A 21,171-nucleotide genomic window follows, 5' to 3' on the forward strand; every position below is an offset into this window, starting at 1 on the left:
CCCTCTGCCCCTCGTGTGTGCCCACTGTCCACAGGGCCTACCAGACACAGTGCCCATCAGCCGAGGAGGTACGGGAAGTGGTGCTTACCCACCTGCGGGAGAAAGAGATCCTGGACAGCTCGCTGCCCAGCAGTGTCGTCATTGGGCCCTTCTACATCAACGTTGACAATGTCAAGCAGAGCCTGTCCAAGAAGCGCAAGGCCTTGGCCACTTCCATGTTGGACATCCTGGCCAAGAACCTGCACAAGGAGGTGGACAATGTAAGTGCCCAGCCACCTGGCCCTGGTGACTGCAACAGCACATGCACTCTTGCATACAGGGTGAACTCCCAGGAACAAGGTGTCCCTAGGCAGGGCCAGGGTGTCTGCAGATGCCCAGGCTGATGGGAGGATCTGGAAGTCACCCTGCCTTGACCCTGTCTGTGGGGAGGCATCCCATGTGGAAGGTCTCAGGGAATGGGTACTGTTAGCTCTCTCCATAGACCTGGAAAGACCTGGGAACCCCTCCCAAAGACAGGCCATTTCAGGGAACTGAGGGCATGCAAGTGCAGACCTCAGGAGTCCCATGCATGTGTTCACTGGACACAGGAGGCTGGGGGGGGGGGGCGGACCTTGGCTCCCCAGCGAGTCAGCTGCAGGGTATGGCGGGGTGGCGGCAGTTACCTGTTGGGAGACACGGGGGTCCAGGAAGGAGGAGCAGGCCCCAGGAATGGCCAGGGAGGGTGCATGGCCTCCCTAGCCCCTCCTCTCACTGCCAGGTCTGTGAGGAGTTTCGCAGCATCAGCCGCAAGATCTATGAGAAGCCCAACAGCATCGAGGAGCTGGCTGAGCTTCGCGAGTGGATGAAGGGCATCCCTGAGAAGCTGGTGGGGCTAGAGGTGAGGCGGGTGTAGGAGGGACCAGAGGCTGGTGTCTGGGGGCTTGGAGATCAGGAGCCGGGAGGCCGGAGGTGAGGTAGACCCAGAAGATGGAGGTTTGGAGGGTCATGAGGCTGGATGCATGGTGGACGTTCAGAGCCATGCTGTCTGGGAGGCCAGACAGAAGGTATGGGTTGGGGGCTGGGTTGGGGCTCCCCAATTCCAGGCCTTGCCTCTCTGGAAGAGAGCAGCCTTTCTTTAGCACTTGACCACTTTGGGGTCCCACACACGCAGTTCTCATTACCACCTGTCCATGCAGGAGCGGATTGTGAAGGTCATGGACGACTACCAGGTCATGGATGAATTCCTTTACAACCTCAGCACAGAAGACTTCAATGACAAGTGAGTGGGAGCTTGGCTCCCATCCCAGAGGGTAGGGAAAGAGGTGCCGAGACACATGGCTCTCAAATATCCCTGAGGCCACAGGCTGTGTGTTATACCAGAAATGCCTGCCAAGTTGTCAGAGACCATGGCTCCACATGGGCCAGGGCCAGGGCCAGGTGGCCAATGGGGCAGAAGGAAATCATTTGAACCTCTTGGCCTAGGGACCCTGCTGCCCCCTCACCCTGTCTCCATTCTCTATACCATTGTCAGCCTGACACACACATGTTCACATGGGCCTAGGATCCCCTTGTTTGTGGTAGGGACCCTTTGGGATCCTTGGGAGCACTGAGTGAAGGCAAAGTCAGACCGGTGGTCAGTCCCTGGGGAGGAGTGCTTGTCTCCACCCAACTCAAGAGCCTTGTGGGAGATGGCTTTAGGTTGGAGTTTTGCTCCCAGAAACCCCTTGTCTGCCCTGCCTCACAGACTAGGGGTGCCTTCAGAATGTCAGGGCCTGGGAAAGGTTGGAACTATCTCCTGGGAACCCTGCCAAGAGCCCCAAGCATCAACCCTCCAGGGCATCCTGGTGCCCAGGGTGGGCCTCCCGCAAGGTCAGCATTGCTAGGCCAGATTTAGGCAGAATTCTCGAATCCTACAGGGCCCCCACATCAGCCAGGCAAAGGGAATTGGTCTGATATGAAGGAAGTTAGCCTGGTGGCCCTGGTTGGTCACCAAGGAAATAGAGACTAAAGGCTGTTGCTTTGTCTCATGGGAGGTAAGGCCCCTCCAGACCCTAGAATGTAAGAGGGAAACTCAGCATCGCCTCTCTCATTTCCAGCCCCATTCTCCCTCTTGCCCCATCACTGCACTGGGCACCTTGGACCTGCATCTCCCTGGATGCTGAGCATAGCTCCCAGACCACAGTCACAGGGCAGGGACTGCCTCCAACCCTGATGGTGGCAATGGCTGCCTCCAGCTCACTTCTACTTCTACTGGCCCTGGCTGGCTCCAGCGGCCGCCTGGATTCCTCCATTCTCCCCTTAACCCTGGGTGTCCCTGTCTGGCCTGGTCACCCTATGATTTCAGCTGTGACCTTCCCCCCATCTCCATCCCTGCACCATCCAGATGGGCTGCCAGCAACTGGCCTTCTAAGATCCTTGGGCAGATAGAGATGGTGCAGCAGCAGCATATAGAAGATGAGGAGAAGTTCCGCAAAATCCAGATCATGGATCAGAACAACTTCCAGGAGAAGCTGGAAGGGCTGCAGGTGGGGCCAGTTGAGGGGTCTTCTAGGACTCGCTCCCCACCGCACATGTGCTCCGGGCCCAGGCCTGGCTTTATGTATGCAGGAGGGGCTATGGCAATGTTTGGTGGATGAACTGGTGGGTGGATGAAAGAACGGCTGAAAGAATGGGCTGAAAGGCTGGATGGGTGCCTAGGCAGCAAGGTCCAGAAAATTCAAGGTTGCAAAGAGCCCCAGCTCTTCTGTTGTGTCCTCTGAGCCCCGGGCGGCAATGGGCACAGTGTTCAGGGTACTGGGTCTCCCTCTGACCTTGCTGTGTTACCCTGGGGCGGTTAGCCTGCCTGTGATGGGCCAGGAAGCTGTTCACTCCAGGAGAAGAAAGTGCCCCCAGAACTGGGAAGTGTTGACGCCTCGGAACTTCGGGCCTCTGTGTGTGTGTGTGTGGGGGGGGGGGGGGGGTGGAACGCATGCACATGGTTGGGGCCCCAGAGGCCTCTGACCCCAGCTCCTCGGCCCACAGCTGGTGGTAGCTGGCTTCACCACACATGTGGAGATTGCACGAGCACACGAGATTGCCAACGAGGTGCGGCGGGTCAAAAAGCAGCTGAAGGATTGCCAGCAGCTAGCGATGCTGTACAACAACCGGGAGCGCATCTTCGGCTTGCCCATCACCAATGTAAGACTCCTGTGGCACTCCAGCCAGCAGCCCCCAGGGCTCAAGGAAGAGCCCACAGCGTCTGTGGCCGTATCTGAACCCAGCTGGGCCCTGGGTGGCAGGGCCCTGACATTTGGGGGGTGGGGCTGAGCAGGTTGCAGAGAGGGAATAGCTCAGCCCTGGCCCTCAGGGCAAGGGGACAGTTGGAACCAGGCAGGAGGTTTTGCTGAGCCACTCAGAGCCCAGAACCTGTGTGCATCAGGAAGAAGGGAGGCCAGGCCAGGGCTCATGGGGACAGGATCAGGGACAGCAGCTAGGAGTAAGGAGGGGGAGGGGACCTGGCCCAAGTTTGGACAGAGACCAGGAAGCACCCCAAGACAGCCTTGGTTCGTCTGCCCCTGTAGTACGACAAGCTCTCCAGGATGGTGAAGGAGTTCCAGCCCTTCCTGGATCTCTGGACCACAGCCTCTGACTGGCTGCGCTGGTCTGAGAGCTGGATGAATGACCCCCTGTCAGCCATCGACTCTGAGCAGCTGGAGAAGAATGTCATCGAGTCCTTTAAGACCATGCACAAGTGCGTGAAGCAGTTCAAGGACATCCCAGGTAGGCAGCCAAGCCGGCCTGTCCCCTCTTTCCCTGCCTGTGCTGGCTGTTTTTCACACCTGCCTGTTCTGCCTGGCAGCCTGCCAGGAAGTGGCCTTAGACATCAGGGCCCGCATCGAGGAGTTCAAGCCATACATCCCACTGATCCAGGGGCTACGCAACCCTGGCATGCGGAACCGGCACTGGGAGGTGCTGTCCAATGAGATCAACATTAATGTCAGGCCCAAGGCCAACCTGACCTTTGCCCGCTGCCTCGAGATGAACCTGCAGGACCACATCGAGAGCATCAGCAAGGTGGCAGAGGTGGCTGGCAAGGAATACGCCATTGAGCAGGTGGGTGGCCACCAGCAGGCCCTGCCTGAAGGCACAGGAGTTTGACAGTACTGGGCCCCATCCCTGGGGTCATTCACTAGGCTCAGGGGTTGAGGTGCATTCTATTTGGTGAACAATCATGTACATAAAGTGCTTGGTGCGTTGTTATTACTCATTTACTCCTCTCGAATACTTCTTGGCCCAGGAAAGAGCTGATAACAGATGGGTAAATTAAGGCTCAGAAAGGTTCAGCACCTGTCCAGGGTGACATAGCCAGTAAGGGCTAGAACTGGGACCAGAACTTCTTAGTTTCCTCTCAATACATGCAGCACGTGTGTGCATACCAGCTGGCCTTAAATTCGGACTAGGGCCCACGGGGGATTTGTTAACCAGACAAGCAGAGAATATTTACCAGAGGGCCACGATCAAGGCTGGACAGAGCCTGCTCTTCCCTGCCCAGTGCTGGTCATGCGGCATGTGGGCCAGCTCCTTCCTGGGACCCAGCTTCGACTCGCCCCCCACCCCAGGCACTGGACAAGATGGAGAAGGAGTGGTCGACCATCCTGTTCAATGTGCTGCCCTACAAGGAGACAGAGACCTACATCCTCAAGAGCCCAGATGAGGCCTCACAGCTGCTTGATGACCACATTGTCATGACCCAGAGCATGTCCTTCTCACCCTACAAGAAGCCCTTCGAGCAGCGCATCAACTCCTGGGAAAACAAGTTGAAGCTGACCCAGGTGGGCTCTCCCTGTCCTCACTCACCCCTCCCAGCCCTCACAGAGGCAGCCCTTTATGGCGTCTGGGTGGGACTCAAATCGGCAGAGTGCCTTGCCCAGGTTTGCCCTGCTCCTAGAGCTCTGACAGGCTTCTCTCATTCAGAGAAGAACAGCTAGTATGAGGCTGTCCATCTCTGAGGTTCGGCTGCCAGAGAAGGCAATTCAGGATGTGAGGGTAGGGCTAGTGTTTGGTCTGCTACTATGGCTAGGGAGAGGCTCAGGAGGCATCTGGTCTTGGGGCTAGCACCTTCAGTCTCAAAACTTTCTGGGCTGGTTGCCACAAGGCCCTGAGGCTCCTCAGTGCCCTCTCTTCTCTGCCCTGAGCCTCCCATTTCCATTTCATTTGGAGCTGGCTCAGAGGGAGGGGGCACTGGGGACTGCCCCTCTCCGGGGCTCTCAAGGCCAAGGCAAGAGCTGTCTGCAGAGCCTTGGAGGACTGTCCTGGGGCTAGGCCTACTGGTATGATTCTTACAGTCCCTTCCCTGGGACCTTCCTGGGAGCTGTTCAGAAACCTCCAGTGAAGGCCAGGAGCCAAGTGAGGAGGTCTTATCCGTGTGCTCCTTGGATCACTCAGAGATGCCCGAGTTCATCGGCATTGTCCCTGGGTCTCCCTGGGTCACACTGTCCCCTCCACCTGAAGTTTCATCCCTTCCTGCCGTCCCCTCCAAGGCTCAGCATCCATCAGCCCTCACTGACTCCCCCACAACCACCTGTAAGATGGCCCCTGGTAGGTCTTACAGAGCCCATCACACTTGCTGGGCCCTTGGTGATTCAGAGGCAGAACTAGCTGTTTCATGGACCATGGACACCTCTAGTGCAGGGAGCATATCCTGTTTCCCTCTGTTTCTCACATGGGTGTGGCACAGGCCCAGCACAGAATGGCTGAAACACACACATCTCTTGAGGAAAGGAATGAATGAATGAATGGAGGAATTTGCACTGATAGGAAAAGAGATAAATCCTTAAAGAAGGATTTGGAGGTAGAAGTAGAAAGTGGCTTGTTTTGAAGCTGTCTCACTCTTGGACTCATGTTTCAGAGAGCATTTTATGGATCTCATGCTCAGGTCTCAAGACACCTCAGAGAATCCTGGGGTCATAAATCCAAAAGTCCTTCCGAGAAAGGAGACTGGTCTGACATTCCATGTGTTGGACTCTTCCCTCTGTTACTTCAGGGTTTACTGGTGTGAGTGTGTTTCTCTCGTAAGGAAGAGAGAAAGCCCCCCTGTTGGAGGCTTGGGTGTCCTGTGGGGCACTTTGACTTTATCTGGAGGGGAGGGCCTCTGTGCAACCTTTGTTCCCTGAGGTCCCGTGACTGGCAGTGTCATCTAGAGATTCACCTGTGGATGCTGGCTCTGGTGTCCAGTGGTCTGCTGAGCACTCTGGTGGGGTGAAATCTCTAGGTCATGGAGGACAGGACCCAACTGAGACCCCAGCCCTGACAGTCCATGCCCTGTCCAGGAGGTGCTGGAGGAGTGGCTGAACTGTCAACGGTCCTGGCTCTACTTGGAGCCCATCTTCAACTCTGAGGACATCAATCGGCAGTTGCCTGTGGAGAGCAAGCGCTACCAGACAATGGAGCGGATCTGGAGGAAGATCATGAAGAATGCCTACGAGAACCGGGAGGCGAGCTCACATGGGGATAGGAGGGGGCAGCTGGGACCACTGAGGGCCCTGGTTACATTGTTGGGAGCCTCCTGGTCTCTTCTCTCCCTGAACAAGTAAGACTGAAGGACAAGTCCCAAGTCCTGTGTCTCCCTGATTGGACTCCCCAGTCTCAAGACATACTCCTCAGAAACACAACAGTTGGTTTTCTTCTTGCAGATTTGCAGTCTACATTAGCATTTTAAAGTCTCTGACAAGTCCTGCAACAAATCAAACTCCTTGGCTTTGTTTAACCCTAACGTTTTTGACTATAGACTTTTTTTCTGTGGATTGACAGGGGTGATGAATGTGGGCCCTGGCTCAGGGCCATTTTCCTGCCCTCTTTCCTTCCCAGTTCCTATTGGTGGTCTCTGGCCAGCATGCGTGCCCTCTGAGCCCACCTTGCCGTGTCCCAGTTTGACCATGCTAACTTTTTTTTTTTAATTTTTAAACATTTATTCATTTTTGAGAGATAGAGTCAGAGTGTGAGCCAGGGAGGGCAGAGAGGAGACACAGAATCCAAAGCAGGCTCCAGGCTCTGAGCTGTCAGCACAGCGCCGGACTTGGGGCTCTAACTCACAAACTACGAGACCATGACCTGAGCCGAAGTAGAACGCTTGACCGACTGAGCCATCCAGGTGCCCTCTGACCATGCTCACTTCTACTTTCTCTCTGGCCTGGGCCATGCAGGTGATCAACGTGTGTTCTGACCAGAGGCTGCTGGACAGTCTGCGGGACTGCAACAAGCTGCTGGATATGGTGCAGAAGGGCCTCAGCGAGTACTTGGAGACCAAGCGGGGCGCCTTCCCCAGGTGGGCACCACCTGGCCCGTGTCCACTCAGGCAGTATCTGCCCACGAGGCTGGGGCACAGAGGCTGCCTAACCCGCTCCCTCACCCTGTTCCCCTGGCAGATTCTACTTCCTGTCAGATGACGAATTACTTGAGATTTTGTCCCAGACGAAGGACCCCACGGCCGTGCAGCCCCATCTGCGCAAGTGCTTTGAGAACATTGCCCGGGTGGGTAACTGGGCCTGGGGCTCAGGCCTTGGAGTTCTGGGGCACCTTCCCAAGGAGGACAGCTCTTCTCTGGCCCCAAATCCTCTTAGCAGGAAATGAGGTGATGAGTGAGATTCCTGGCCTTTGGAGACAGCCGGGGCCTGTGGGAGGAAGGGCAGCTGTAGAACCCCCAGCTCAGGGGAGTTCTGTCCCTCTAGTACACTGAGGTGCTGGCTGAGCCAAGAGACCCAGGAAGCAGAGGCTCCTGAATCACCTCATCTCATCTGTGTCTCCAAGGGAGGTCACACAAGCCTGGGCGAAAGGGGGACACACAGCACAGGCTCCGCCTCCTTCCCCAAGTGGACTGGGCCGCAGCTGGGGACAAGGCAGGCCCATCCCGCACACATGCAGTTGAGGGAGTGGGTGGAGGGGGCAGGGCCAGCCCTGGGGCTATGGTGGTCGGGCCACCCCACCGGGCACACAGTGGGTAAGGCCTCTCTTGCCCCGTCCCTGCCCACAGCTGCTGTTCCAGGAGGACCTGGAGATCACACACATGTACTCAGCAGAGGGTGAAGAGGTAAAGCTGTCCTTCTCCATCTACCCATCCAGCAACGTGGAGGACTGGCTGCGGGAGGTGGAGCGCAGCATGAAGGCCAGCGTGCGGGACATCATCGAGAGGGCCATCAAGGCCTACCCCACAGTGAGCCGTGCCTCCCATGCTGACACAACCTCTGTGCCTCCCTGCTCCATCACGGGGCTGCCTGCCTGCCGGCTGGCCTCATCCTCAAGCTCTGCCTTGACCACTGCTGCTCGCAGGAGCAGAGCCAGGGGCTCTCTGGGGGCAGGCAGTCCTTGAGGTTACTGGAGGAGGAGTCTGAAAACGCTCCCAAAATGAGACATGCCCCTGATAATAACCAACCACTGTGGTTGTGTTTCAGGCACTCACTGTGAGCCTGGCCTGACCGGGGCCCTCCCCCATATTATCTCCCTCAGTCCATGGTCAGCAGCTCGCCTAGGTGTTAAGCCTTATCGTATAGAGTCAGTTCAGAGCCGTTCTCTGCCCAAAGGCATGTGATTTGAAAGTGACAGTCAGGATCTGAACCCAGGACTGTGTGTTCCCTGATCCTAGGCTCCCACCCCTCAGTTGCAAGGTCTCCTCTGCTGAGGAAATGATGACTCTGCCCAAATGACTCTGCCAGGAGGCCTAGAGCTTAATGGCTTCTCTGCTTCTGAGGCGGAATTAACTACTTGGGCCTAGAAGCACAGATGAAGTTGAAGCGAACAAGAGGATGCAGGGTTGGGGCTGACAGCCGCCTGGGTCAGCCCTGCCTATGTTATCTTTCTAGATGCCCAGGACCCAATGGGTTCTAAACTGGCCTGGCCAGGTGACCATTGCTGGATGCCAGACCCACTGGACCATGGAGGTGGCAGAGGCCCTGGAGGCCGGTAATCTCAGTACCAAGCTGTTCCCCCAGCTTGCTCAGCAGGTGGGAGATCACTATCTGCTCCCCCCCATGCACCCCTTACCCTGGGAGAACCCAGTCCCTTGAGGACGTTTTCCTATATTGATCCTGTAAGGGGCCTGGAGTGAGATCTAAAGAGCAATAGGCCAGACACCTCCAGAGATGAGTGTCTCAGAACCAGCCACTGGTGGAAGAGACTGGAGGTCTGAGGAGAGTTCTGAGCCCAAGCAAGTGCCCCTCTCCTGATGGTCAGTGAGAGAGTCACACACCTGGGGCCTTCTTGCACTGTGCCGTGGGCTCTCCTTAGTCTGTACACCGGCTCCTCACCACACCCCTTCCTCAAGCCCCTTGCCAGGCTCCACCAGCTGGCTCTCAGAGGCTCAGATGACACTGTATGCTGCAGGGAGGCAGATGCCATGCATGTGCCTCTGCTTTTATCTGCTCTCCTGCCAGACTTCCCAGGTGGCCAATGTCCTACCTGCCCTCTCCCTGCCTAGTTCTGTGCCCCTTCCCATCCTAGACCATAAGAGGCCCCCAGAATAGAGATTATTCCTGGCAGAAGCCCACCATCTGTGCAAGGGAGGGGAAACCTACCTGCAGTGTGATCATGCCAATATCTGACAGTTTCCCCACGCTCCTGCAGCTCAGTGACCTGGTGGCCCTGGTGCGGGGGAAGCTGTCCCGCATGCAACGAGCTGTGCTATCAGCACTAATTGTCATTGAGGTCCATGCCAAGGATGTGGTGAGCAAGCTGATCCAGGAGAATATAGTCAGTGTGAATGACTTTGAGTGGATCTCACAGCTGAGGTGAGGATGCAGGGGCCCCTGGGCCCGGCCGTATCCAGGGCCAGGGCAGGGTGGAGAGGCAGTCTACATTAGGCCCTGGCACAAGCTGGGCAGGGGGCCTTGATGCCCTCATTCCCCACCTTGCCTTGGCCACATACCCAGTGGCCCATGGACCCCATGACCTGGGAACCCATCTCCCTGAAATGCTAGGTACTACTGGATGAATAACAACCTGTACATCCGGGCTGTGAATGCCGAGTTCATCTATGGCTATGAGTACCTAGGCAACAGCGGGAGGCTTGTGATCACGCCCCTGACCGATAGGTGAGCATCCCCCTCCCCATGTACCCTCCTACCCTGGGAGCCTCCCTCCAGCTCTGGCTGGCCTAAGAGTTTGGGAACCACAAGGTACTATCAGTCATCAAAACAGTGCAAGGTTAGGAGCAGGGGTTTCAGGTTCAAAACCAGTTCTGCCCATCATAGGCTGAGGGACCTTGAACAGGTGACTCAACTCTACGTGCCCCAGTTTCCTCTGCAGCCTCCTCAGGGTGGTTATGAGAATTTTGCCAGCCAAGGTCTAAAGCTTTTAGCCACACATGTGGCACTCAGTAAGCATCTAACGGATGAGCTTTACTAATTTCATCAGTGAAAGCCTTCTTTCAACGTACCAGAAAAATTGATCTTGAGAGAAACAAGATCCTGTTCCTTTTTGTACAGTGAACAATTCTCTTCTAAAATAATCAGTCATTTCCTCTGGCCACTTGTACTTAGCAGCAGTTGAATTTTCAAATTGGGTTTTGAAGAAGGAAAGTGAAGTGTGGTCAGAGGTCAGCCATCCCAGCAGGTCCCTGAGCAAAGCTCTGCAGGGTCATGGGCCCAAGTGGGGGAAGCACTGGGCAGGTGGCTGAGGGCCCCAGTCCTGACCCCAGCAGCCAAGGCTGGGCACATGTGGGGCCCTGACAGGAGGGAGAAGCAAGAGCCACTATCCATGAGGCCCAGCACAGGAAGGCTCTCTCTCCCTGTCTCTGGGAATCCTGAGGAAGGAGCGTGGCCCATGCCTACCTCCTCTCACTCCTGCAGGTGCTACCTGACTCTGACCGGGGCCCTGCACCTCAAGTTTGGGGGTGCTCCAGCTGGCCCAGCTGGCACAGGGAAAACTGAAACCACTAAAGACCTGGGCAAGGCCTTGGCCATCCAGACAGTGGTGTTCAACTGCTCTGACCAGCTTGACTTCATGGCCATGGGCAAGTTCTTCAAGGGCCTGGCCAGGTGAGGCTGGGCATGAGGTTGGTCCAGGACAGGGCAGGAAGGCTGACCTCTCCCAGGGACACTGCCTGAGACTCCCAGGAGCATCACAGGGTGGAGGAGGGGACAGGATGGAATAATAGCAGTCAAAGACTCAGTCCCTAATGAGCACTGGGCTGAGGTGGTGGGTGTTGGGAATATGTCCAAGCTGGCAGAGATGATCATTATAAGCTTCCTCTCAGCAGAGTCACAGGGGGCTTTGGAGATGTCAAGTGAGCTCTGAGCTCATATCCCCCCATTGTTCTTACCTTATTCAGTTCCGGGGCCTGGGCCTGCTTTGATGAGTTCAATCGCATTGATATTGAGGTGCTATCTGTGGTAGCCCAGCAGATCACCACCATCCAGAAGGCTCAGCAACAGCGTGTGAGCATCCGGGGTTCCACCACCACCCCATGCCTCCCTCAAGTTACCACCGCATCACTTCAACTATCCCCAGCATGCCCACGCTGCCACGTGGCTCCTCATACCAGCGGCATCAAAAGCCAGGCACTCAGGCCTGCCCTGAGCCCAGCCTGTTTCATCTCACAGGGGACTGGGCAGTCCCAGTCCCCCTTGTGGAACTGTCCCTGAGGGGCTTTTGTAGCCAGTCAGAGAGCCCACGCCCTCGGCCCACTCCAGGTGTAACTTTCAGGCCGGCTGTGGTGGAGGAAGGGGTTCCTTATGGACATCCTGACCCTTATGGAAAGCCCCAGCCATTTGTCCCTTCTCTAGCCTCATTCAGAGTGGCCAGAGTTCTCCTCCTGGAGACAAGAACTGGGAGGCTGGCAGGTGCCCAACCCCACCCCAGTAGGGTGCTGGGTCCTAGTCAGAGCTGAGCTTGCCCAAGTCTAGGAGAACCAGTGTCAGGAACTGGGGGTAGGGTGTGGGTAGCAGGAGATATGTGAAGACCTCAGGGAGCTGGGACCTGGGAGGCAACTGGTAGCTACCGGGACCAGAGGTCTTAGGTCAGATCCTGAGGAGCCAATCCTCTCTCCTGGGCTGAGCAGCTATAGCTGGGACAGGGTATCCACAGGGAACAAGGGGCCCATCCAGAGAGGAGGCAGGTGAGTCAACCCCTCCCCTCCCCCCACATAGGTGGAACGCTTCATGTTTGAAGGTGTCGAGATCCCACTCGTTCCATCCTGTGCTGTGTTTATCACAATGAACCCAGGATATGCTGGTCGCACCGAGCTTCCTGATAACCTGAAGGCGAGTTTGGGCATAGGGCAGACCTAGTGACTTCTCAGGGTACTGGAAAGCCCTGCAGCTGTGGCCTCAGAGGTGCCACAGAACTTATGTGAGGACACACAGCTGTGGGACATCAGGGATGATGACCCCCGTGGCATCCCTCCTGCCCAGTGTCCTGAGACCCACCCTGCAGCCATGGAGAGGAGACCCCGGGCTCGTCCTCAGGTTTGGGAGGAGTCAGGGGGCAGGTTCAGGTCAATACAAAGGCCCGATTTCTAATGAGTAGAGTGGTCCAGCCACAGGGGAGGATACACCTCAGCTATGGCAGGCAAGATGCAGAGGGGAATCCAAACATCGGTGAGGCAGGAGGGTAGTGAGGCTGCCTTCTGAAAACCAGGCAGTCCAGAGAGTGAGTTGTGGTCTGGGAGGGGAGGCCTGCTTCTCCGTTCACGTGTGCACTCCGTGCCCCAGGCGCTCTTCCGGCCTGTGGCCATGATGGTTCCGGATTATGCCATGATTGCGGAGATCTCCCTCTACTCCTTTGGCTTCAACGAGGCCAGCGTGCTGGCCAAGAAGATCACAACCACCTTCAAGCTGTCTTCCGAGCAGCTCAGCTCACAGGTGAGGAGGCCCTGCCCCGACCAGGTTCCAGGGTGTGAGAGCTGCCATCTGCTCCCGGTGAGCCCCATAGGATGGGAATTACATCCCCACCTCTCAGCTGAGGGCTAGTTCAGATGCAAGGGAGGGTCAAACGTTAGGAAACCAAGGGCCACACAACCCAAGGCTGAGGAACAAGTACATTGGGTCTTACGGGAGCCCTACTTCCCCCCAAGCCCCGCACCATGGGCCATCCATTTGGCATGCTGAGCCCAGCTTCTGGGACAACTGCAGTGGACACCAGTGCGGACACCAGCACTGGTGGGTAAGCTTTCCCGTTTGGCTCTCTTCTCAGGCAGGCTTCCCCTTTGCAGTGGCAGAGATGAGCCAAGCTCTGGGCTTACATGCTGCCCGCTTAGTTTCTCTTTCTTAATAGTTGTAGAAAAAGTCCCTGGTGTCATCCTAATGGGCCCCTTCTGGGTGACCTGCTCATGCATGAACACCAGTCACTGTGGCCAGGGGGAAGCCGTGCGGCCTTTGGCCAGGGGTGCCCCCCAAAACCCACGTGCTGGAGGAAATGCAGTCTGTTCCCAGGAAAAGCAGCAGCTGCCCGCCACAGTGCGGCCTGGGAGCCAGAACCCCTACACACCTTCTTTGTAACCATCTACTTTCAAAGATACTGCCCTCCCGTCAGACTCACTGTACCCACGTGGTTCTGGAAAGGCAGTCAACCCTTCTCAAGTGCCAGTGACTCAAAGTGTAGCCCAGTCTCTTCATCCTGCTCCAAGTCTGAGACTTCTGGGAAGTGCGCTGGTCCGTGGGTCAGGTCCAGATGTAGCTCTCATGGTCTGGCCTCATAGACAAAAATGATAAATTTAAGGGGCACCTGGGTGGCTCAGTCGGTTAAGCATCCAACTTTGGCTCAGGTCACGATCTCGCAGTTCATAGGTTCGAGCCCCGAATCGGGCTCTGTGCTGACACTTCAGAGCCTGGAGCCTGCTTCAGATTGTGTCTTCCTCTCTCTGCTTCTCCCCCGCTCATGCTCTCTCATGCTCTCAAAAATAAGCATTAAAAAAAAAGATAAATTTAACTATTTCCAACATACCTGCCATATAATGGAGAGAAACAGAACCAGTAGCAAAGAAGAGAAAAGCCTCGGTAGTGTGGCTGAAAGGGTGGGTCCAGAGAGATTTAAGAGATAATGGTAGAAGGAAGCTCAAAGGCCCTCAGGGCCAACCCTATTGTGGCACCAATGGGAACTCCTTTCACATTTTTTTCCTCTCTGCCCCTGGTGCAGTGCTGGGACTGCAGGACTCTGCCTGGGTCAGAGTCCTCATCCTCAGGGGCCAAGAGTTGAGCAGGGGATGCAGAATAAGTAAACTTGTGAAGGGAGAGGGCTGCTGGGATGGTAAATAGAGGGTGCCAGAGGAGTGCAAACAAGGGCACCTGGCTCAGGCTGGGGCATGTGGGCAACCACAGATAGCTGTCGGGGGAAGTGACATTGTAGCTTCCAGCTGGGTGAGGGCCAGGTACCAGGTGGGAGGTAGAGTGTTCCAGGCAGAAGCCCCCAAAGGGACAATGCCCACCCACCCTTCCTCCTGTGTGGTGGTGACAGGATCACTATGACTTTGGGATGAGAGCTGTGAAGACAGTGATCTCGGCTGCTGGCAACCTCAAGCGAGAAAACCCCAGCATGAATGAGGTGAGCTCCATCCAGCAGCACGCCCAGGCGGGCCTCCAGGATGACTCAAGAGGGGCCAGAGGCACAGCCGACCTTCGTCCCCTGAAGGCCCCACTGGCCTCTGCTGCAGGAGCTGATATGCCTCCGGGCTATCCGAGATGTGAACGTGCCCAAGTTCCTGCAGGAGGACCTCAAGCTCTTCTCTGGGATTGTATCAGACCTGTTCCCCACCATCAAGGAGGAGGAGACTGACTATGGCATCCTGGACAAGGCCATTCGCCAGGTCTGTGAGAAGAGCAACCTCAAGGATGTGGATGGTGAGCCCCTGGCCCCTGCCCTCACAGTGCTGGGGTGGCCATCCTGGTGTTCCAGGGCAGGGGAGCAGAGACAGGGCAATACTACCTCAGGCCAAGAGTGCCACAGGCTGGGGACTGCCAGCAGTCCCTGCCCCAGCCTTGTCTCCACTAGAAGCTTCAGGTAATAGATGTCTAGGAAAATATCCTCTGTCCCAATCATGCTTCTGATACCAGATGTGCAAGTTTCCCAATTCTTCAGCACCAGCTGGCTGTCCCACAATTCAATTCAGTTCTGACACTAATCAGAGTCCCAAGTCCCAAGTAGTCACAAGTGGTGAGCCCCCAGGTTACCCACAAATTTTCTCCAGCTTGGCCACAAATCAGAAGTTCCCATGACCCCCTCCTTAGGTTTGACCATTCACTAGAACAGCTTACAGAACTCAGGGAAACAAGTTTACTACTTATTATATAATAAAGGATATGAGCAAGGATACAGACAAATAGTCAGATGAAGAGATACATAGGGTGAGGTCTGCCCCCTTGGAGTTGGGGGTGAACCACCCTCCCAGAACATGGATGTGTTCGCCTACTACAAAGCTCTCTAAACCCCATGCTGTAGGGATTTTTATGGAGCCTTCATCATGTAGGCATGATAAAATTTTAATTATTATCAATTATTCTCCACTTCCAGCCCCTCTCCCTTCTCTGGAGAATAGGGGAGTGAGCCTGAAAGTTCTAGGCATCTAACCATGGTTTGGTCTTTCTGGTGACCAGCCCCCTTCCAGGAGCCCACCACCAAGAGGTGCCCCATTAGAACAAAAGACATTTCTAGCACTCAGGAAATGACAAAGGTTTTAGGAGCTCTGTGTCAGGAACCAGGATCAAAGGCTAAGTATTAGAAAAGAAGATTCTCCTAGCATCCTATTTATAATGGTTTGAGGAGCTCTGCATCAGGACCCCGGGGCCGAAACCAATGTATATTTTGCTGGTTATTTTACATTGGGGAAGCAAATCCTGTTGTCTCCCCCAGACCTCTTGCTGTGGTCCCTCTCTCCACGTGGGGAGTAGTCACAGCACTTGGGCTCTTCTTGGGCCCTGTTCCTCCCTGACAGGAGCTCTCCTCTGCTCTGTCTTCACCTGCCTGGGGTGGGAATCACTGGGGAAATGGTGAGCTGTGGCCTGCCCACACCCACCACCCCACTTCGCCCCCACCCCAACTCCCCTCTTTTGGAGCAAAGCATGTCACTTCCTTCTTCAGGACTTGCTCATACTCCTCGTGGAACACGGCCCTGTTGTTGGGCTAAGGAGCATTTGGGCTTTTCTTGAACTGGATTGTCACAAAAACCACCACACAGTTGGAAGAACTCTGTGGGATGCCCTCATCAGTCTCCCTCTCGCCCCAACCCTCTTTCCCAATAGAAGGTGGGGGTCTCAATGCAGCCGCTGTACAGTCATGCAGCTCGAGCTCTGGTCCCACCATCCCCTAGCCCGGCTGACCTTTCCTCTCCTCCTAGACCCTCCCTGCCTGTCCTTTGTGAAGAAGGGGGGTGCTTCCCCAGGAAGTCACACCTGGCTGTTCTGGCCACCCTGGCTACACGGGGTCCTCTCTGGGGCCTGATGTGCTCATGCTGCAAGGCCTGTCCCCCATGCCTTCCACTTTTCATTCCACATGCAGCTCTGATGCCCCTTCCCGCCCACCAGGTCCCAGCAGGCTTGTTGAATGAAGCCTCAAAATCTCTTGCTCATGGCCTTGGGTCAGCTTAGCCATCACTGAATGAGTGGACCATGTCTCATTAACAGGGACCCCCAGGCATGTGGTACCATAGCTCCCTGCCACTCCCCAAGCCGCTCTTGGGCCAAAGTGATATGCTCATTCCCTACCTGTGGGTCTGGCCCTCTGCCCACCACTGGCAGCTATCCCTACAGCTCTGGTCTTGGTCAGTCAAAGCTCCTGACTGACTCTCAGGTTTTGTCCCTGGGATTTTGCCACGTATTGGCCACCGTTTACTCAGGGCAGTGCTTTCGGCAGGAGCTGACGTTGCTTCTGGGGCCCATGCCAGCTGGACACCTGACCAATGGATGTTAGGTACTGATGGTCACAGTGGCAATCATGGCTGGCCATTAGCAGAGAGTCCCTACTCTGTGCCAGGCTCTGTGCTCAGGGCTTCACCTGCCCCCTCCTTTGAAGTAGGCACTATTGTCAGCCGCATTTTATAGATGAGGAAACTGAGGCTCAGGGTGACTCACCTGAGGTCACACAGAGAGCTAGTGGCAGGGCCAGGACCCAAGCCCATTCTCTGACCCCTGGGTTCCACTTGCATGTCCCTCCAGGCTTCCTGACCAAGTGCATCCAGCTCTACGAGACCACGGTGGTACGGCACGGCCTCATGCTGGTCGGGCCCACAGGCTCTGGCAAGAGTAATGTAAGTGGAGCCAAGCCAGGCGATCCAGCACCCAGACAGTGGGCCTGAGGGTGGTGGGGCCTCAGTGGGGTCTTGGCCCCCATTTGTACCTCTGTGGCCTCTAGACTACCCCTCCTGCCCCTGTGATCTGCAGCCCACTCCAGCCCTGTTCTCTGGGGAACCAGGAGGCTCACTCTTGGGTGGCTGCCTCCCCAGTGTTACAGAGTCCTGGCAGCCGCCATGACGTCGCTGAAAGGGCAGCCATCCATCAGCGGTGGTGTGTACGAGGCTGTCAATTACTACGTGCTTAACCCCAAGTCCATCACAATGGGCCAACTGTATGGAGAATTTGACCTGCTCACCCATGAATGGTGAGTGGTCCCAATCCCTCTGCAGTTATCACCCTGTGCCTAGGCTTCTGGAGGCTGTGGGCCATGCATCCCCCTCCCCACCCTAGCCCAGGGGGAGGTCAGGAGCTCAGGCTCTGGAGCCCAAGTGCCTGGAACCCTATTCACCACTGCACTTCCTTGCTGAGTGACCTTCCTCACTCCCTGGGTCTTGGTGCTGTCGTCTACAAAGTGGGGATAATAATGGCACCATGATTGCCATAGAAAATGACCTTGACATAAGGAAGATGTTTGGACAGCATGGCACATACCAAGTTTTCAGTAAGTGTTGCCTGGTGTCGTGACCCCAGAGGGTTGGCGATTCCTCTCAGGGCCTCCATGCCCTGGCAGACACATGCATGTCAGGGAAAGTGCCTTGAGCTGGAGAGGGCAACTAAGTGGACACTGTCCAAATGTCAGCGTGTGGGAGGCTCTTCTCTGGGGGGATTCTGTTTCTCTCAATAAGTTTCCAGTCTCTGCTGGGGACTTTTGCTTGGCTCCAGTGTTCTGGGGCCCAGAGAGGGGCAGTCACCTGTCTTTCTAAATGTGAGTCTGGCCTGCTCCCACATTTCTGGTGAAGGGTCTCAGCTATACCCACTCTAGGCTCCTGCATGGGTAGGTGGGGGCCCTGGGGATCAGACCAAAAACATGTTCCCCTACCCACCAGTTTCCCTGGCATTTGGGGCCTTTGAAACCTGAGCCTTCTTGGGTTCTGTGGCAGGAACTGGATACATCTCGTGACCTATCCCTTGTTTTCTCTGCTAGGTCATTGACCTCTTATCCTTCTCTTTCCATGTCCCAGAACTCTGTGGACCTCCATTTCTGCTGTTGCCTCCTCCCCCGTTTCCTTTCTTTTCCCCAGGATATCACCTTTTTATCCTCTTTTTAATGGAGATTCAGCAGAGAAGGAATATAAGCACACATTTTTATAACCCCATGTTTTACCAAAAAGTCCCATTTCCCCCATTATAGTTTTTCAATGAATGAAGATATTGAAGGGAAAAATACCCCAGCAGAGCAAGGCCAGACTGGCAGCCAGATGTCTCTGGGAGTCAGCTGTGCTTGCTGCCCTGTTTCTGGGCACCTACAGCCCTCTCCTCCTGGTGACTGCAGGACAGATGGGATTTTCTCCTCCCTCATCCGGGCGGGGGCCATCGCCTCTGATACCAACAAGAAGTGGTACATGTTCGATGGGCCAGTGGACGCTGTCTGGATAGAGAACATGAACACGGTGCTGGATGACAACAAGAAGCTGTGCCTTAGCTCTGGGGAGATCATCAAGCTCACAGAGGTATGTCTTCCTGTCCATTTCCCCGGCTCTCCTCTGCAGCTGGGTGGACCTGACAGCCACAGCATGCTGGCCATCCTCGTCCCCCTCCATCTCAGGACCACAGCTGCACCTCAGCCCATCCCCACAACCTTTTGGTGTCCCTCTCCGTCCCAAGCTCCCACACTTGGCCACGTCCTGTGCAGCTGCTCAGAGCTGCCCATCTGCAGACCCACATTCTGTGATGCTCTGGGCCTAGGTCCAGGATGACCACCCACAAGGCTCTGCCTTGTGCCTCCCAGGCCCCCTTGCAGCCATGTCAGCCCAGTCTGAGTCAGGCACCTTAGCAACATGACAGTCGTATGGGAGACAGGTGGTCCAGACCTGGCTGTAGGGGCACCTGCCTGGTGTGTGAGATGCAGTTCTCAGAAGAGGAGGCATCGCCTGGGTGTAAGAGCAGTTCATGGTATCCACACTGTGCTGATCTCTTGAGCCCTTCTGAGAACACCCAGAGATTCTGGAGCATAGCAGGCAGCTCCCATCAGATTTCTCTATGGCTCCAGGGACCCCAATATGCCCCAGTCCACTATACTGGCCAGAGAGTAATCAGGAATCTCCTGACTTTTGTTCTCCTCAAGACTCCAGGGAGGGCTATTTTATCAGCTGAAGACCAAGGGGTTTCTGCATCCCTTCCACCCCAGCACTGCTCCTGGTGCACATCCCGCCCCATGGCCTGCCTACAGTTGCAGGATGGGCAACCCCTCCCCATGGCTCTGTGGCCCTAGGAGCTGGTGGCTGGCCCACTCACACAGTTCATGTCGTGCCAGGCAATGACCATGATGTTCGAGGTGCAGGACCTGGCAGTGGCCTCCCCAGCCACAGTGTCCCGCTGTGGTATGGTGTACCTGGAGCCCAGCATCCTGGGTCTCATGCCCTTTGTCGAGTGCTGGCTAAGGAGACTCCCTGACTTATTCAAGCCCTATGAGGAGCAGTTCAAGGCCCTCTTTGTTGGCTTCCTGGAGGTAAGCAAGTCCACAGTGTGCCTGGCCCAGGTGGGGCAGCCAGGTGCTGTGGCCGCCAGCCACAAGAGCCGGGTACTCATCCCCTATAGGGGTCCATAACTTTCATCCGGAACTCGGTAAAGGAGGTGATCGCCTCAACCAACAGCAACCTGATCATGAGTCTCCTCAAGCTGCTGGACTGCTTCTTCAAGCCCTTTCTGCCTAAAGAGGTACGGCTCTGAGCAAGTGGGGCTGGGTGCCTTCTCCTTTCTGCCCTCTGCTCTCCTTGCCCGGGTACCAGAGGGCCCTGAACCCCACGCCCAGCTTCCTGGAAGAGAGATTCAGATCGGCTCACATGGGTCACGGGATCACCCCATCAGGTCTGCTGCAGAGACGCCAAACTATGAAGCAGAAGCCAAAGGATGCCCCCAACCTCTGCCTCCTCGGGCTACTCAGTACTATTCTTGCCTTGGCCTGATACTGTTCCCACTATCCCCAGGGCCTCAAGAAAATATCCCCAGAAAAGCTGAGTCGCATCCCAGAGCTGATTGAGCCCTGGTTCATCTTCTCCCTGATCTGGAGTGTGGGTGCCACAGGGGACAGTGCCAGCCGCATCAACTTCAGCCACTGGCTCAGGATCAAGATGAAGATAGAAAAAGTGAGAGGCAGCAGTGCCCCCCACCACCCCCCCACCCCCCCCGCCAGGCTGGGCTCCCAAGTCCAGGATGTGTGTGCTGAATGCCAGGTGTTCTGGGACCATCCATGGGACTCGGGCCCCCAGGGACAAGTAGCCACACAAATTCCTGGGCCTCACAGCCTGGTTTTCCTCTGGTCCCTCGAAGCTGACCATGCCCTTCCCAGAGGAGGGGCTGGTTTTCGATTACAGGCTGGAGGACGCCGGGATCAGCAGCACTAAGGACGATGAGGATGAAGATGAGGAAGGCAAGAAGGTGAATGCAGGCTTGTGCCGAGGGGACAGGACAGGACGGGAGGCGCCCCACTGGGTGGTGGCTAAACTTCTCGGTGAATCCTGACTACAGAGAGGAGGTCATGTTGATGGCCACAGGTCTCAGGTGGCGGTTATTTGCATTATCTCATGTATCCTCACAGATACACAGTATACCTATTATCGTGCCCATTTTCCAGACAAGGAAATTGAGGCTCAGAACAGTCATCCCCAGCCAGTGGGTGACAGAGCTGGACTTGAACCTGGGACTGGGAGCTGTTCCTAGAGTTCCTCCTCTACCAACCATATGCATTGACTCCTCCGTGTTGATGCCGAGTCCAGGGATGTTCACCTCAATTCTACTAAAAAGTCCCATTTTCCTAGGGGCTGGGCACCCTAAGGGCAGG

At 55.9% G+C, this 21,171-nt stretch overlaps 1 protein-coding gene across 1 annotated transcript in view; it reads left to right on the top strand.

The window, feature by feature from the left end:
* The window catches only part of DNAH1 (dynein axonemal heavy chain 1), a 72,102-nt gene that overhangs the window by 26,414 nt on the left and 24,517 nt on the right, over positions 1-21,171 (top strand). The window contains exons 13-40 of the mRNA XM_081794949.1: positions 35-260; positions 758-877; positions 1,176-1,258; positions 2,363-2,504; positions 3,001-3,156; positions 3,540-3,738; positions 3,818-4,071; positions 4,578-4,790; positions 6,288-6,452; positions 7,161-7,282; positions 7,383-7,488; positions 7,988-8,167; positions 8,814-8,954; positions 9,574-9,737; positions 9,927-10,040; positions 10,797-10,985; positions 11,279-11,384; positions 12,096-12,209; positions 12,660-12,809; positions 14,401-14,487; positions 14,597-14,783; positions 17,094-17,185; positions 17,381-17,535; positions 18,664-18,841; positions 19,645-19,839; positions 19,929-20,048; positions 20,318-20,476; positions 20,661-20,768. Coding sequence (XP_081651075.1) covers positions 35-260; positions 758-877; positions 1,176-1,258; positions 2,363-2,504; positions 3,001-3,156; positions 3,540-3,738; positions 3,818-4,071; positions 4,578-4,790; positions 6,288-6,452; positions 7,161-7,282; positions 7,383-7,488; positions 7,988-8,167; positions 8,814-8,954; positions 9,574-9,737; positions 9,927-10,040; positions 10,797-10,985; positions 11,279-11,384; positions 12,096-12,209; positions 12,660-12,809; positions 14,401-14,487; positions 14,597-14,783; positions 17,094-17,185; positions 17,381-17,535; positions 18,664-18,841; positions 19,645-19,839; positions 19,929-20,048; positions 20,318-20,476; positions 20,661-20,768 — 4,225 coding nt within the window. The remainder of the gene's footprint in view (positions 1-34; positions 261-757; positions 878-1,175; positions 1,259-2,362; positions 2,505-3,000; positions 3,157-3,539; positions 3,739-3,817; positions 4,072-4,577; positions 4,791-6,287; positions 6,453-7,160; positions 7,283-7,382; positions 7,489-7,987; positions 8,168-8,813; positions 8,955-9,573; positions 9,738-9,926; positions 10,041-10,796; positions 10,986-11,278; positions 11,385-12,095; positions 12,210-12,659; positions 12,810-14,400; positions 14,488-14,596; positions 14,784-17,093; positions 17,186-17,380; positions 17,536-18,663; positions 18,842-19,644; positions 19,840-19,928; positions 20,049-20,317; positions 20,477-20,660; positions 20,769-21,171) is intronic.

This window comes from Panthera onca, chromosome A2 (assembly GCF_046562875.1).
Source record: "Panthera onca isolate mPanOnc1 chromosome A2, mPanOnc1 haplotype 2, whole genome shotgun sequence".
NCBI classification, from domain to species: Eukaryota; Metazoa; Chordata; class Mammalia; order Carnivora; family Felidae; genus Panthera; species Panthera onca.